The sequence below is a fragment of the Atractosteus spatula genome, chromosome 8, assembly GCF_055471065.1.
Source record: "Atractosteus spatula isolate fAtrSpa1 chromosome 8, fAtrSpa1.hap1, whole genome shotgun sequence".
NCBI lineage: Eukaryota > Metazoa > Chordata > Actinopteri > Semionotiformes > Lepisosteidae > Atractosteus > Atractosteus spatula.
The window spans coordinates 16,203,960-16,216,848 of NC_142713.1; the positions used below are offsets into that span (position 1 = coordinate 16,203,960).

At 36.4% G+C, this 12,889-nt stretch overlaps 1 protein-coding gene across 3 annotated transcripts in view; it reads left to right on the forward strand.

The window, feature by feature from the left end:
• Positions 1–12,889, forward strand: part of tbxas1 (thromboxane A synthase 1 (platelet)) — a 140,720-nt gene that overhangs the window by 58,209 nt on the left and 69,622 nt on the right. For 2 of the 3 annotated variants that reach the window (XM_088924350.1, XM_088924351.1), the window contains exon 4: positions 5,942–5,994. In XM_088924350.1, coding sequence (XP_088780476.1) covers positions 5,942–5,994 — 53 coding nt within the window. Of the gene's footprint in view, positions 1–5,941; positions 5,995–9,596; positions 9,722–12,889 lie in introns of those variants that run through there. The other variant, XM_088924353.1, reaches the window with a different exon arrangement.

The following is a 12,889-nucleotide window of genomic DNA, read 5'->3' on the forward strand; positions in this document are numbered from 1 at the left end:
GATATGGTATTTTCAGAAATTAAGACACTTAAGATAATTTTCATAAGGCATTTTTCATAATGCTTATTTATGACAGTATGTGCTTTCCTCCTTTTAAGAAAAAACATAATAAAGTTGAAAAGTGGAAGTCTTTTTATTTATGTTTTATTTAATTGTACTAATTTCACATTTCATTTTAGCAAGTACTTATTTTTGTAGTTCTGTAACATAAAAATGCATTTCCTAGAATATATTTCAAAGCTTTTCACTTTAGCATAAAATTCACTCTACTTTTCTACTACAGTATTTTATACTGTACATACAGTACCATTACAAAGCTTTGTTTAAATGCAATTTTCCAAATGTATGTTTTCTTCTGCTAGATGTAACTGCTTTCAACACCTTGAGAGTATATTTTTCTCTGTAACAAGTCCTTTTCAAATTTTCAGTGCAATTTTGCAGCCTTTTGATTACCTTGTATAGATTCAGAAAGTACTGAGTATGACTGACAGTTCAATCAAAAACTGAACATTTTTTGAGAGACAATTGATAGGACTAGAGATATCATAAAATATCTTTTTAAAAAGATAAAATAGAAACATTTATACCAAGTGATTTCTATGATTTCTAATTGTGCAGATTGATATTTAAACTTAAAAATTGCTAACATTAATAGAGTGAATTATAACAGTTTCACAAAAAACCCTTTTACTTTAGTGTTATGCATCCTTACTCTTTGCCTTCTTTATTGATTGCAGTCTTTGTATTTTAAAACCAATTTGTGGTGTCTTTAAGCAACACTTTCTTTGACATAGATTTGAGTTCTGCAATTGCCGTGCAGTTTGCAACAGTAGCTTTCAAGTCAGTCCACAGCACCTCACTGGAATTTAAGTTCAGGAACTGTAAAAGATAACAGCCAGTCTGTTACTGTAAAGATTTACAGTAACAGACGTGCATAGTAACTGTTTGTTACCAAAATTTCCTTGCAGTCTTTGTAGAGTTATCCTGCTGGAATACAAATGTCCTTCCATTTTTAACAATGGGTAACATGAGAGAACGATATTTTTAATACTGGGCACAGGTAAATTAAAGAAATCTTGTTCTAAGTGGAATAAAATTCTGTTTTCATTTGTTAGTCTCTAAAATGTAGTTGAAAAAGTAATTAAGAATTTTACTTGGATTCAATAGAAAGCTCCCAGTCTTTTCTTTTGCATGTTGGTGTTTCTAAAGATTTACATCTTTTTAAGGTATTGTTGCATTTTCACCTGTGAAATTCGTGACTATATTATGTAAAATTGGAAACTGGAATTATTCAATACTCAGAAGATTCTTCTTCCACATTTTGCAGGAACTTTGCTTGGTCTGCTGCAGCTGCAGTGGTTCCTGTTCTGTGTCTGTCAATCATACCCCACACAATTCTTTTCAATAGAGCTGCTCTGTCAGTCTCTCTTTCTTCATTTAGTGATATCTTTGCATTCACTGATATTGTTGCTGTGCTCTTTAGTTTTTCCCTTTTTTGTTGCTTTTATGTATAACAGATTTACATTTTATTGAATTTCTCATATATCAGCATTACAACATCCTCAGATCAATCTCAATACAGAGGTATTAATTGAGACATGATCGTTTTTGTTGTCTTATACTGTACAGTATACTGTACTGTTTTTTAGCAGTTTTAACCCTAAAATGAATGCCATCCAACTATTATAACCCAAATTTAGTTCTTTAATGTAAGAGCTGCAGTACATTAATGTCCAAATAAATTTTAAAACATTTATCACAAAAAGAAGAAACCAGAGTAATTCCTGATCTGAAAGGAATGCCATAGTAAATGTGTAAAGATTAAAGGAAACCAATCTTTTTAACGTAGAACATAGATGATTTGAAGTGATTTAAAGCTGGTATTTAAAATCCTGAAGAGTACTGTCCATATCATTCTTCGGTTATGTTCAAGATCAGCAATGAATTGAGGACATACTCTAGGGACACAACTAGAAAATTAAGCTTTGAAAGATTCATAACAGAAAACGGGAGATTATGCTTTGAATAGAGATTTGTTTAGGTTTGGAACAAACCCCTTAGTAATGCTGATGAAACAGATTCTGTGAGCTTTTTATAAGGATTGACTTGATGGCAGTCTTGGATTATGCAGCTGATAGCAACACAATGAATAAAGCTGAATAACCTCCTCTCATTTGTTACTTTTTTATGCAAATACCACCTAACAAATAGAAAATGTTTCACAGTGAGTCAAATGAAGGGATGAACAGTGCTGAGATTTGGTCATTATCTTATTTTGTTAATAAAGCGAGTTTTAAAACCAAATAATTTATTGAAGGATAATTCTAGATCTCCACAGATCTTAACAGCACCTTTCTAATTTCCACTTCCATCATCCTTTAATTCTGGCAGATAGATCTCATTGTCCTCAATGTCAGACACTCAAGCTAACATTTACAATGCCAGGATTTTATTTGACTATTTCTCTACATGCAGGGTTTTAAAAGATCTAGAACAGTGGTTCTCAAACTTTTTGAACTAAGTACTGTACCACCCCTGTTCAAACCAAAACATCCAAGTACCACCTACAAGTCAGCTTCTCATAGGAACCCCAGAAAATCTCAATGACCAACATGAGCGCACACGCACACACTCACACACACATATAATTAAAATAGCACTGAGCATTTACCATTTCAGTGAGAGGGGTGAGCCTGTTTAGTTGAGCAAAGCCTTGCAATGTCAGGGACGAGGGCAGTGAGCTTCAAACGCAGATCTGGCTCAGCATCCATTTTGTTGTGGTACTTTGTCTTGATTGCAGTGCAGGTAGTAGCAAAAGGCATCAAAAACCGCACAGCCTTTAATGAGAGGGCTGGGTATTCACTCTGTCTTTGGCTCCAGAAATCCAACAGTGACTGTCGTTTCAATTCTGACATCAAAGTCGCATCAGATGAAAACTCAAGCAACTTCTCTTGTCTAGCACAGGTCAGATTCTTGGATATTCCTATGACATCAATAATAATGGGGTTCCTGATCCACTCTGGTGTGGCCTCAACTGGAAAATACTCGGAGAACTGTTCTTCCAATGACAAGAGGTGTACTGCAGTCACATCAAGAACAGCGGCAGCATCAAGTGCCACACCATACTGTATGTGTGCAGATAGTTCTCAAAAATTGGGATAACAGAGACATCACTTGCTTTGATTTTATTAACAAAAAGCTGCACCTTTTTCTTCATAGCAGTGATCTTGTCAGACATACAGTATCAAGAACTGTTAAAGAGAGTCCCTGCAGTCCCATATTCAGCTCATTCAAATGTGAGAATATACAGGTATCAGCCAGGCAGGCTTTTTTTTACCAGCCACACTGGATCATCAAATAGACTTGCCAAGGGAGATTGCTGGTCATGCAAAAACATTTGTACCTCGGAGTGCAGTTCAAAGAGTCTCGTGAGCACTTTGCTCCTTGATAACCATCTCACTTCAGTATGTAGCAAAAGCTGCACGTTCGCTGCCCATTTCATTACAAAGCACACTGAACAGATGTTAATTCATATTGGTCGAGCATTGATACATGGAATCTATGGATCACGAAGACAGAAGATGCGACAGCAGAGTCTAACACAGATTCCTCAGGCATTTTCTTGACTGCCAAGGCCTCGCGGTGGATCCTGCAGTGTGTCCACTACATATCGGGAGCAACCTCTCTAATTCGTGCAACTACACCGCTGTGTCGGTCTGTCATCACTCTAGCACCGTCTGTACAAACTCCGACGCATTTTTTCAAGTCTATGCCATTCTCTTTGATAAATTCATTCAGAAGCTGAAATACTGTATGTGCTCTCCTATACTTTTCATTGGTAGTGGCTTAAAGGACAGAAAGATCAGTACTCTTGGCATCTATTCCTTTCAGCCATGATATAATACTTGATTTTTGCAAGGTATTCATTTTCGAACAATTGTTATGTGGGCGAATGTGGCGCTGTTGGAGAACTTTTTCCATGTTTCCCCTTAAAAGACAGTCAGGAGTCTGTCTCAGAAGTTAAAACAAGTTTTTATATCATGTGATTGGGAGCGAAACAGAGATGCTTGGTGTATTTTTCTCAAATTAACCTAGAACAGACCTTAAATATTTTTCTGTTATCTATCACGCTTTCCAGTGCTTACAAGATTGGCAGTGTTCCAAAATCATGCACATTCTCCTACCTCCCTATTTGCTAAAGACAACTTCTTTTAATACAATTGGTCACTTAGGTTCGTAGGACTCATTCCTATACAGTGGTATAGAATTACATAGTAGCTCTTGTGTCCACTCAAGTATTAGCGTGCTCTGTATCGACGTAGCTAAGTACTGTACGTAGGCTGCGTATTTGACACATAAACTTAATTTTATTAAAATAGAAAATATAAAATCCGTCCCAATTTTTTTGTGCACACAACACATTTTCAGGGTCATCTGGTGTACATTACCACCTGGGGGCGCTTCGCGTACCACAGTTTGAGAACCACAGGTCTAGAAGGCCCACATACAATAGATACTGCTTTTGTCCTTTTTTATTTTACTTCCCGCCGAAATGACAAAGAAATTTTCGTTTGCTTTGTGTTAAGCTATTTTTTATTTTGGGAGTTATGTCAGGTTGGATAGCACTCAAACCTGAAGTAGAGAAAGTCTATTCAGTAATATACTGTGTATGCTGCAAAAGGACCACCCATGTATAACACATGAGATTTCCTGCTTATCTGACTTATCTGTCTATATTGCCTTATTTTAGTGACTTGCATTGTCTGATGCTGTGTACTAACTAGAAAATAACTAGGTGAAAGGAAATAGTGAAAACTTTTAACACACAACAAGAAGATTTTAACAATACACTTAATAAGATTTGATTTCTAAACCGAAGACATTCAGAATGCTCTTCTGCCTTTCTCATGTATTTTAATTTCACTTAATAAGATCACTGGAATGATACAGTTCCAAATATAAATACTTAAAAATTGAAAATCAAGTTTTGTATTGTTTCAAACCAGGTCTTGGATTTAACCTCCAGTTAAGCATTAGCTATTTAATGTCATGTGTTCCAAAAAATTAAAGTAGATGATAAATGTAAGTCAAGGTAAAAAATCTCTAAGTTGTCGGCTAAAGCTGTGTGAGTAAATCAATATAGCAAATCAATACATTAATACAAAAAACATGCTTTGGTAGTGCTTGTTCTCCCTGTATTATGTTTGACACCCAAAGACTGCAGTAATTCACATAATTGCATTAAATGATCTATGATATGTTTAAATGTCACATATTTGAAAGAATGGAGAGGCAAAAATCAATGAGCTGTAAAACAGTAAAAGTAAGGTAAACATTTTTAGAAGGCAATGAAACCAGGAGCTCTGTTATAGTCTCATAAACTCTTCACATTACACAAGTCTGCTGCAACTATCACCTCAGAATTGCAATTTATAGGTCAGTGAATAGGCATTGTTTTGAGAAGAAGGTCTGTTCTTTCATGAGCCTGGCTGCATGGACGTTTTGAAAGCCTTTCATAATTGTGAATGCAGTGGAAAAGATTAAAGTTTTGCCATTTGCAAAGAAAAAATGGATTTCTCATAGAATGATTATTAGACAAAAGCCCATTCCACATCCATTACTCAATATCAACCCTGTTACAGTTTAACACAATGTAGATGAGTTCTGATAATGATACAAAATCAAACTTATATACAGTAAATGATATGCAGGCTGGTAAAGTTTACGTTTGCTGATGCAATGCATGATAGCTGTAGCTGTGGAGGTTTCTGTTACACGGATATACACATTTATTGCTATTGTTTACTTTTAAATTGGAGGGAGATGGTGTGTGGTAGGCAGGGGTAGGGGTGGAATGGAGGGTTGGTAATGGAATTCCTGCTTTTCACATTGTAATACATCTATGCAATTTGTCCTGTATTATTTGTATGCTGTTTTACAGGGTTTTTGGGATGCACACAATGAACTGATAAAGAAATATGGGAGAGTGTGTGGGTAAGTGAGACTTTGTCCATGCTTTTCTAAGGAGTAAAATCTCAGAAATATTTAGAAAGCCATTATGCTTGTAAAACTATTATGGCAAGAAAGTTGAAAGTAAAGAATTTAAAATTAAATTATGTTAATTACCTACACTCATGTTGTATATAGCACATTTACTCCCTAATAATAATAATAATAATAATAATAATAATAATACATAACATTGGCACAATTAGCAATTCCAAATTGTGTGGAAGTACCATAAAATAATTCTAATTAAATTTTTAATTCTGAAATTAAAACGTAAACATCCATGTGCTGTATGTATCCAATCTCTTTTTTATTTAAGTAATGTTTATAATTAACCATAGAAAATTTGCAAATGCTTGCAGACTTGCACAGTGATACAGATGTTAGTATTGCTGCCCTGCAGCACTTGGGTCCTTGGATCAATGTTATCTGTGTGGAGTTTGCAAGTTCTTCCTGTGTTGCCATTATTATTATTGTTTAAATAATCTTTTGCTGTTGTTTCTACTACTGTTGGTGATGATATAATTGTATTTAGAAACTCTCAAAAGATAAGAAAACACCTTATCTTGGCTAGCACAATCTTCCCTAAATTAAATTTAATCTTAACCGGTGAAATAATTTCTCATTTCTTAACAAAATGGACCGCTGACACATAATGGCTGCCATGTGTCAACAAAAGAAAGGTTACAAATGAGATGACGCGATTCAGCCCATCTAGCTATTTGGTGACTCATAGCTAGTCTTGGGTGAAGTGTATCAGGGACATGTGCCAGCAGCCCCACTACACAGCAGATCAGGTGAAGAAGTGAGAAATTGATTCACCAGTTGAGTTAAGGAGGAAGCGTGGTAATGCTGCTGTCAACAAGATCTTTTTTTAGAAGTTGTGATAAATGTTCCTTTTTTTAATGAAGAAGGAGTAAATGCAACGCAATTTAAACATGTTGTTTGTGGAACAAGAACACTGAATCACTGTTAGATTCAGAGAACGGGAGGGGGACAGGATTTTTTATTTAGTTACATTTATTGAGCATACACATCATTATGAGAATGTATTGTGTGGACGTGTGATTGTACTGTCTTTTGAAAGATAGTTATATTGAATTTCAATTAAACTGCCACCCTATGCATTTCCATGGCAGTTCAGCAAAGCAAAGGACTTCTGTGAGATACATGTGTGTTGACTCTTGTGATGTGATACATGAAGAAAGTCCTCCTTGCAGAAAAGTGTTTATGTTTGAATTCCTGCATGCTTGAGTTTTAAACAGACAGTCCCTACAGCCATGTTTCTTAATCTCCAGTCCCACGAGCACTGCTAACTGCTCCCTGCTGGGACATTACAGACAGAGCCAGTGAGGCACTGCTATAATGGATAAATTCATTTTTTTTGCTTCCACTGTTTTGTTTTTAAATGTCCCTAAACTGAGAAGGACCTTGGGGAGATTTTCTCTGATACAAAAAAGTTTGAGAAATACTGCCCTACAGAAAAGTAATTACACATCTGTGTAAATGTAAATGCATTAGAAAATTATCTTGGTTTCTTTTTATATGAACTATAAAAGTTCTGCTTCACTGGTACATACAATATATATTCCAGTGGTAAGTGAATAAAAATAAATTCAACTATAGAAAAAAGTATTCACTACATAAATAGGGGTTTACTTCTTATCTCTAGATTGTGTGATTTTGAAATCTTTAATTTCAAAACTGTTTTTTACTAAGTATACTGAGCATCAAAAGACAACTGTCACTGTTCATACATGTGCATGTTTTTTTACTGAAAAAGTATATGAATTTTAGATATTGATTAAATGGTTTTGGTATTATTTTGATGGATCATTTGTGTCTGACCATGAAACATGAGTGACTTTGACATGCATAATCACTACATCAACTCATTAGTGAGAGAAATGAGTGGGCATAGGTAATCGAGTGACTTAACCTGTTAAATGTCAGGACAGGTGAAAGTCAAAAAAGAAAAATACAGAAAATAATCAGTTTGTTCTGTCTATCAAGTGTATAATGCCATTGATATAGTGGAGGCTGACTTAGTCATTCCACTGCCGTTTGCCGTCTGGGCTGTTCACAGCCAGCAAATCCTGACCTGGCAATATGTTACAGCCAAGCACAGTCAGTCAATGATAATCCACAATCTGGGAGACCACAAGTTATGACACTTCTCCTGATCAGACACATCCTCATCCTATTGTGGAGGTCTCGATAAGATGGCCAAGTCACTACAGGACTGTGCTTGTAGTGAGTGATGGAAGCCTGAATGTCCAACATTACAATGATGAAATTCCCTTCCTCTTGGCTCATTCTGATGTGACAGTATTCTGGCAAGACAATACATGTCCCCATGATACTTGTGTAAGAGTGGCTTTCATAACAGATTACATTATGATGGTTATTTCATGGATTTCCTACTCGCCAGACTTAAACCCTGTTGAACACAGGTGGGATGAGCTGTGGTAACATGGCATCTAGAGCTCAAAAACCAGTGAACAAGCACTTACAGTACTTGTCCAGGCTTTATGAGTAGAATGTGGCAGGATGCTATAGTAATATCCTTTATTTTATGTAGTGCCTTTTACATCACAGCATCATCAACTCAAGGCAACAAACCTTGGTCATGTCAAACGTCAAATCTAAAATGTTTAGTACTATCAAAAGAGACAGAAAATCAAAAGAGACAGAAAATTGATATACTAATCAATACAGAATGCAGAATATGGACTATTTTGAGCCTCATATTGCGAACTGAAAGAAGGCCGAGTCCAAAATGTGCAAATGATTTATAGGCATACAGGGAGATCAGAGTTCACTGATGCCAAAGAGTTCAAGCCCGTAAAAGTGTACAGTTGTTTTTAAAATTTAATTTCCCAAGGCTGTCACTGCAAGGAATCTAAAACAGGTGAAATGTACTAATTATGTTAGCTTTAATTTAAATATGAACTGCTAAGTTTTGAACATGCAGCAACTTGTGGAGAACATGTTTTGAAATTACAGTATGGAATGAGCCTAATTTAGCCTGGAACAGACTTCAGCATGTCTTAGATTTTCTGCATTAGAGTGTAGTCATACGATGTTATGAAGATAACAATAGACACACTTGCAACACTGCATATTGTATGATCTTCAAAAGTAAGACTCTTTGCCACCAAGATTCCTGACCTGAATATGTGGACTGAATGGAAGACCATCAATAGTCAGATTAAGGTTTACACATTTGTAGAGCTGATATGGAAAGCCAATCAACATAACTTTGGTTTTGTCAAAGTTCTGATGTTGTTGCGGTTGGCATCTCCTCTTCCAGAGTGCGCTCCAATCCCCTCTTGGTAGTCCTTTAAATTATTACTTGTGTTACTTCCTTGTGTGTCTAGTTAAGGTTCCCTATTTATGTTTACTTCCTCCTGCCTTCGAGGCTCAGCTTTGGAAGATGGTTGCCTGATGGCCCGCCTACTACCAGGCTTCAGGGGAAGCCTGAGGGCATAGGCCTGTTATAGTCACCTGACCTTCTGAGCCCAGGGCATGGAGCGAAGCCCCGTAATTCCTAGTTCCTGTTCTACCTGTGTTCTTGTCCCTGTTTGTCTCCGGATGGATTTCCTGGTAATGGATCTACGGACTGTTTCCCGATGCCCCTTTGGACCTGCTTGGAGTTGGTTGCTATAGGATACCTACCCTTCACTATTGCACGGACTCCCCTGCTACCACCGTGAGCACTAATAAAACAGTGTCTTCCCTGAAGTCCGTCTCCAACTCCTTTCCGGATTTGCTGCCTCGCATAGGGTCTTAACTACACTCTTCACAGGAGTCTTGCCCGGCAATCGTGACAGATGTAAAACGTTCATTTTTGCTGCGCCTATTTTTTAGCATAGTCTAATAGTGAGTCAAGGCATTTTGTTTGATTAAAATCAGGTTTAAAGAAAGCTAATAAAAAGATTTTTAGAATTTTTGATTCTCATTTTCATTAAAATTTATCATGGAAGTCTGATTTGTTGTAAATACAAAAAATTACTTTTATTCACTCAAAGAGGGTGAAACAAGTAAAATGAGATTCCCAATATATTTATTGTCTCATATTGTCTATATAATGTCTCATTGTTCTGTTGAAAGATTTAAAGATTTATCTATAAAATAAAACAAAAAATAATATGCTTAAAATAAAAACAGTTACATCTATCCATCAATTTGTTATCTTTTAACTGCTTCACCTTATGGAGCAGTGGTGTCCAAACCTGGTCCTGGAGGGCAAGTATGTATGCTGGTTTCCATTCCAGTTAATTGGACCAATTTAACTACAGGTACTGGAGCTTTAAAAACCTACAAAACCTGTAAACACCAACCCACCAAGAGCAGGATTGGACATCACTACCATAAAGGGTTGTGAAATGTTGGAAACAAACCCAACAGGCACAAGGTGCAATGCAAAACACAAGGCACATGCACATACTTTACACACAATTTAGAGACACCAAATGACCTATCCAGCATGCCTTTGGAAGGTGAGAATAAACAAGAGCACTTGGTGAAAACATATGCAAACATATGCAGAATGTGTGCAAATCTGGGAGGGAAATGTCACCTCACAAGTGCACAAAAATCATAGTTTTAGAGTGGGCTTCTCCTTGTGACAGATCGCAGCTCAGCTCCATATCTCAGCAGCTCCAAGCTGGTAACATAAAGATAATATGGTGCATGTGGTCAAGGGAGAAAACAAAAACATTACAGTACAGAAACGCTGGCAACCTAGCCACTGTGGTTTTTAATATTTATTCTAGAAGTTAGACATTAACTCCCATGTGATCTCAATGGATGTATTTTTCTACTGTTCATTTCAGCTTTTGCATTTGACTCTCAGCAAAGAGTTTTGAACAGCTACACAACTTTTTGCACCACTTTTTACTGTACATGTATACTCTAACCCCGCATTATTATGGTGCACTTCATCTGTACACCATGAGGTGTGATGCTGTCAAGAGTTTTCTGTACCTTACCCCTATTTCCATAAGTAATCCCAACCCTGCAAGTACTGTATACACTGTGTGCGCAAGTAACTGATATTCATTGTTATTCTTATTGTTCATTAAGTACCAAGACCAAAAATTGCAGAAGAAGAATGTAACATCTTTGCCAGCAAAGATTACAGCAGTGAGTAATTCGCTTAGTTTTAATAAGATTCATGAAGTGGAAGGTTTTGAATATACTGCAGTCCTTCAAGTCTCCATTGCCTTACAGCAGGATTATCAACATTCCAGAATGGAAGCTTCCTGAGCCTAGAGGCAAAGCTTTTAAAAAAAATTATGCCCAGAAACAAAATATTAAATGCAAGTTAGAGCTATTAAATGTACTGTAAATTGCATAATTGCATAAGAAGTTGGAAATTTCCTACACAAATGAGAGCAGTTTCAACTGCCATAAGAATTTAAATCTTAACACTTCTTACCAGATCTTATTCTGTTGTAATCTTAAATTCATGATAAGGAAACAATGTGTATATGAAATATGCCGTAAATGTAATGTAATTGTCTAAATGCTTTGTATTCCCATCATGTCTTGCCAACAAGTGTGAGTGTATCCAAAGGCTACGCATGCTGGTCTTCACTTCACAGCCCACAACACCCGTCCCCTCAGATTTGAGTGGCATTTTACCTAGTGTCTTTTTCCTAGGATGACGGAGAGCTCCATTAACCATGGGAACATTCCCTGGTTCTCCCCTGGTGCAAGTGTAGAGGCTCTGCATCTGTCTTCCATGGCCCTGTCTTCCCCTAGGATTCTGGGCCTCCATTGGTCTGCTTCTGGTGAACTCACATGGAGCCTCAAAAATTGGGCCTCATTTTCAGTCTGAAAACAGCTTCGTTAGTCTTTATACATATCAATACATTTTTAAAAAGATTAGAATAGACTTGAAATATGTTATATTCTTTTGAAGGCCTAATCTATAAATGTAGCCTTGTTCTATAATAATCTTGACATATTTGAATAGCGGTACAAGATAAGATCACTTTATTGGCCATATACAATTTATTGTATTAGGAATTTGTCTTTTCACATACCCCAACTTGCTCTCCATGAGAAACACAGACAAGGAGAGAAGCTTGGAATCAGAGCGCAGGGTCAGCCATTTATACGGCGCCTCTGGAGTAGTTGGGGTTAAGGGCCTTGCTCAGGGGCCCAATGGAGTAGGATTCCTCTGCCAGCCGCAGGATACAAACCGCCAACCTTCCAGCCACAGGCGCAGATCCTTACCCACAGAGCTACCGCACTGTCATCTTGATAAGTGATTCCCAACCTTGTTCCTTAGTCTGTTGTTTCAACATTTTATAGTATTTGAATTTTCTTGGCAGTTTTTGTTTTTTCTTTCACTTTTATTTATATTTTTGCAATTCAACAAAGGGAACTTCCTTCGAAGGAAGTGGACACCTTTTCAAGACACTCTTTTAAATGCATATACTCATTAAATTTATTATACTATGTACTGTCCATAAGAATAATATTATATGATTTATTTAGCAGCTGTAGGGCTTTTACTTTTTTAATGAAATATTTACCTACAGCAATAAAATAGACCTTGTGATACATAAGATTATTAATTAATTCTTCAACTGTGTGATTTTATCATTCACCAAGTTTTGGCATACTTTTAACCAATTAAAAAATATTGTCTGGTAAACAAAAGGCAGAAAAAGGATAAATACTCAGTTTAAATTTTTTATAAGAAGGTTTACCGTGAGAGACCCTATTCTCCACCAGTGCAGGTTTCACACGGGTCTGTATGCACAAAAACACAGAATAGCCACTAAGTCAGGGATTTTTATTTTATTTTTATTTATTTTATTTTTTTATTCATAATACCCCATCCATGCATGCTCTTTATATAGTA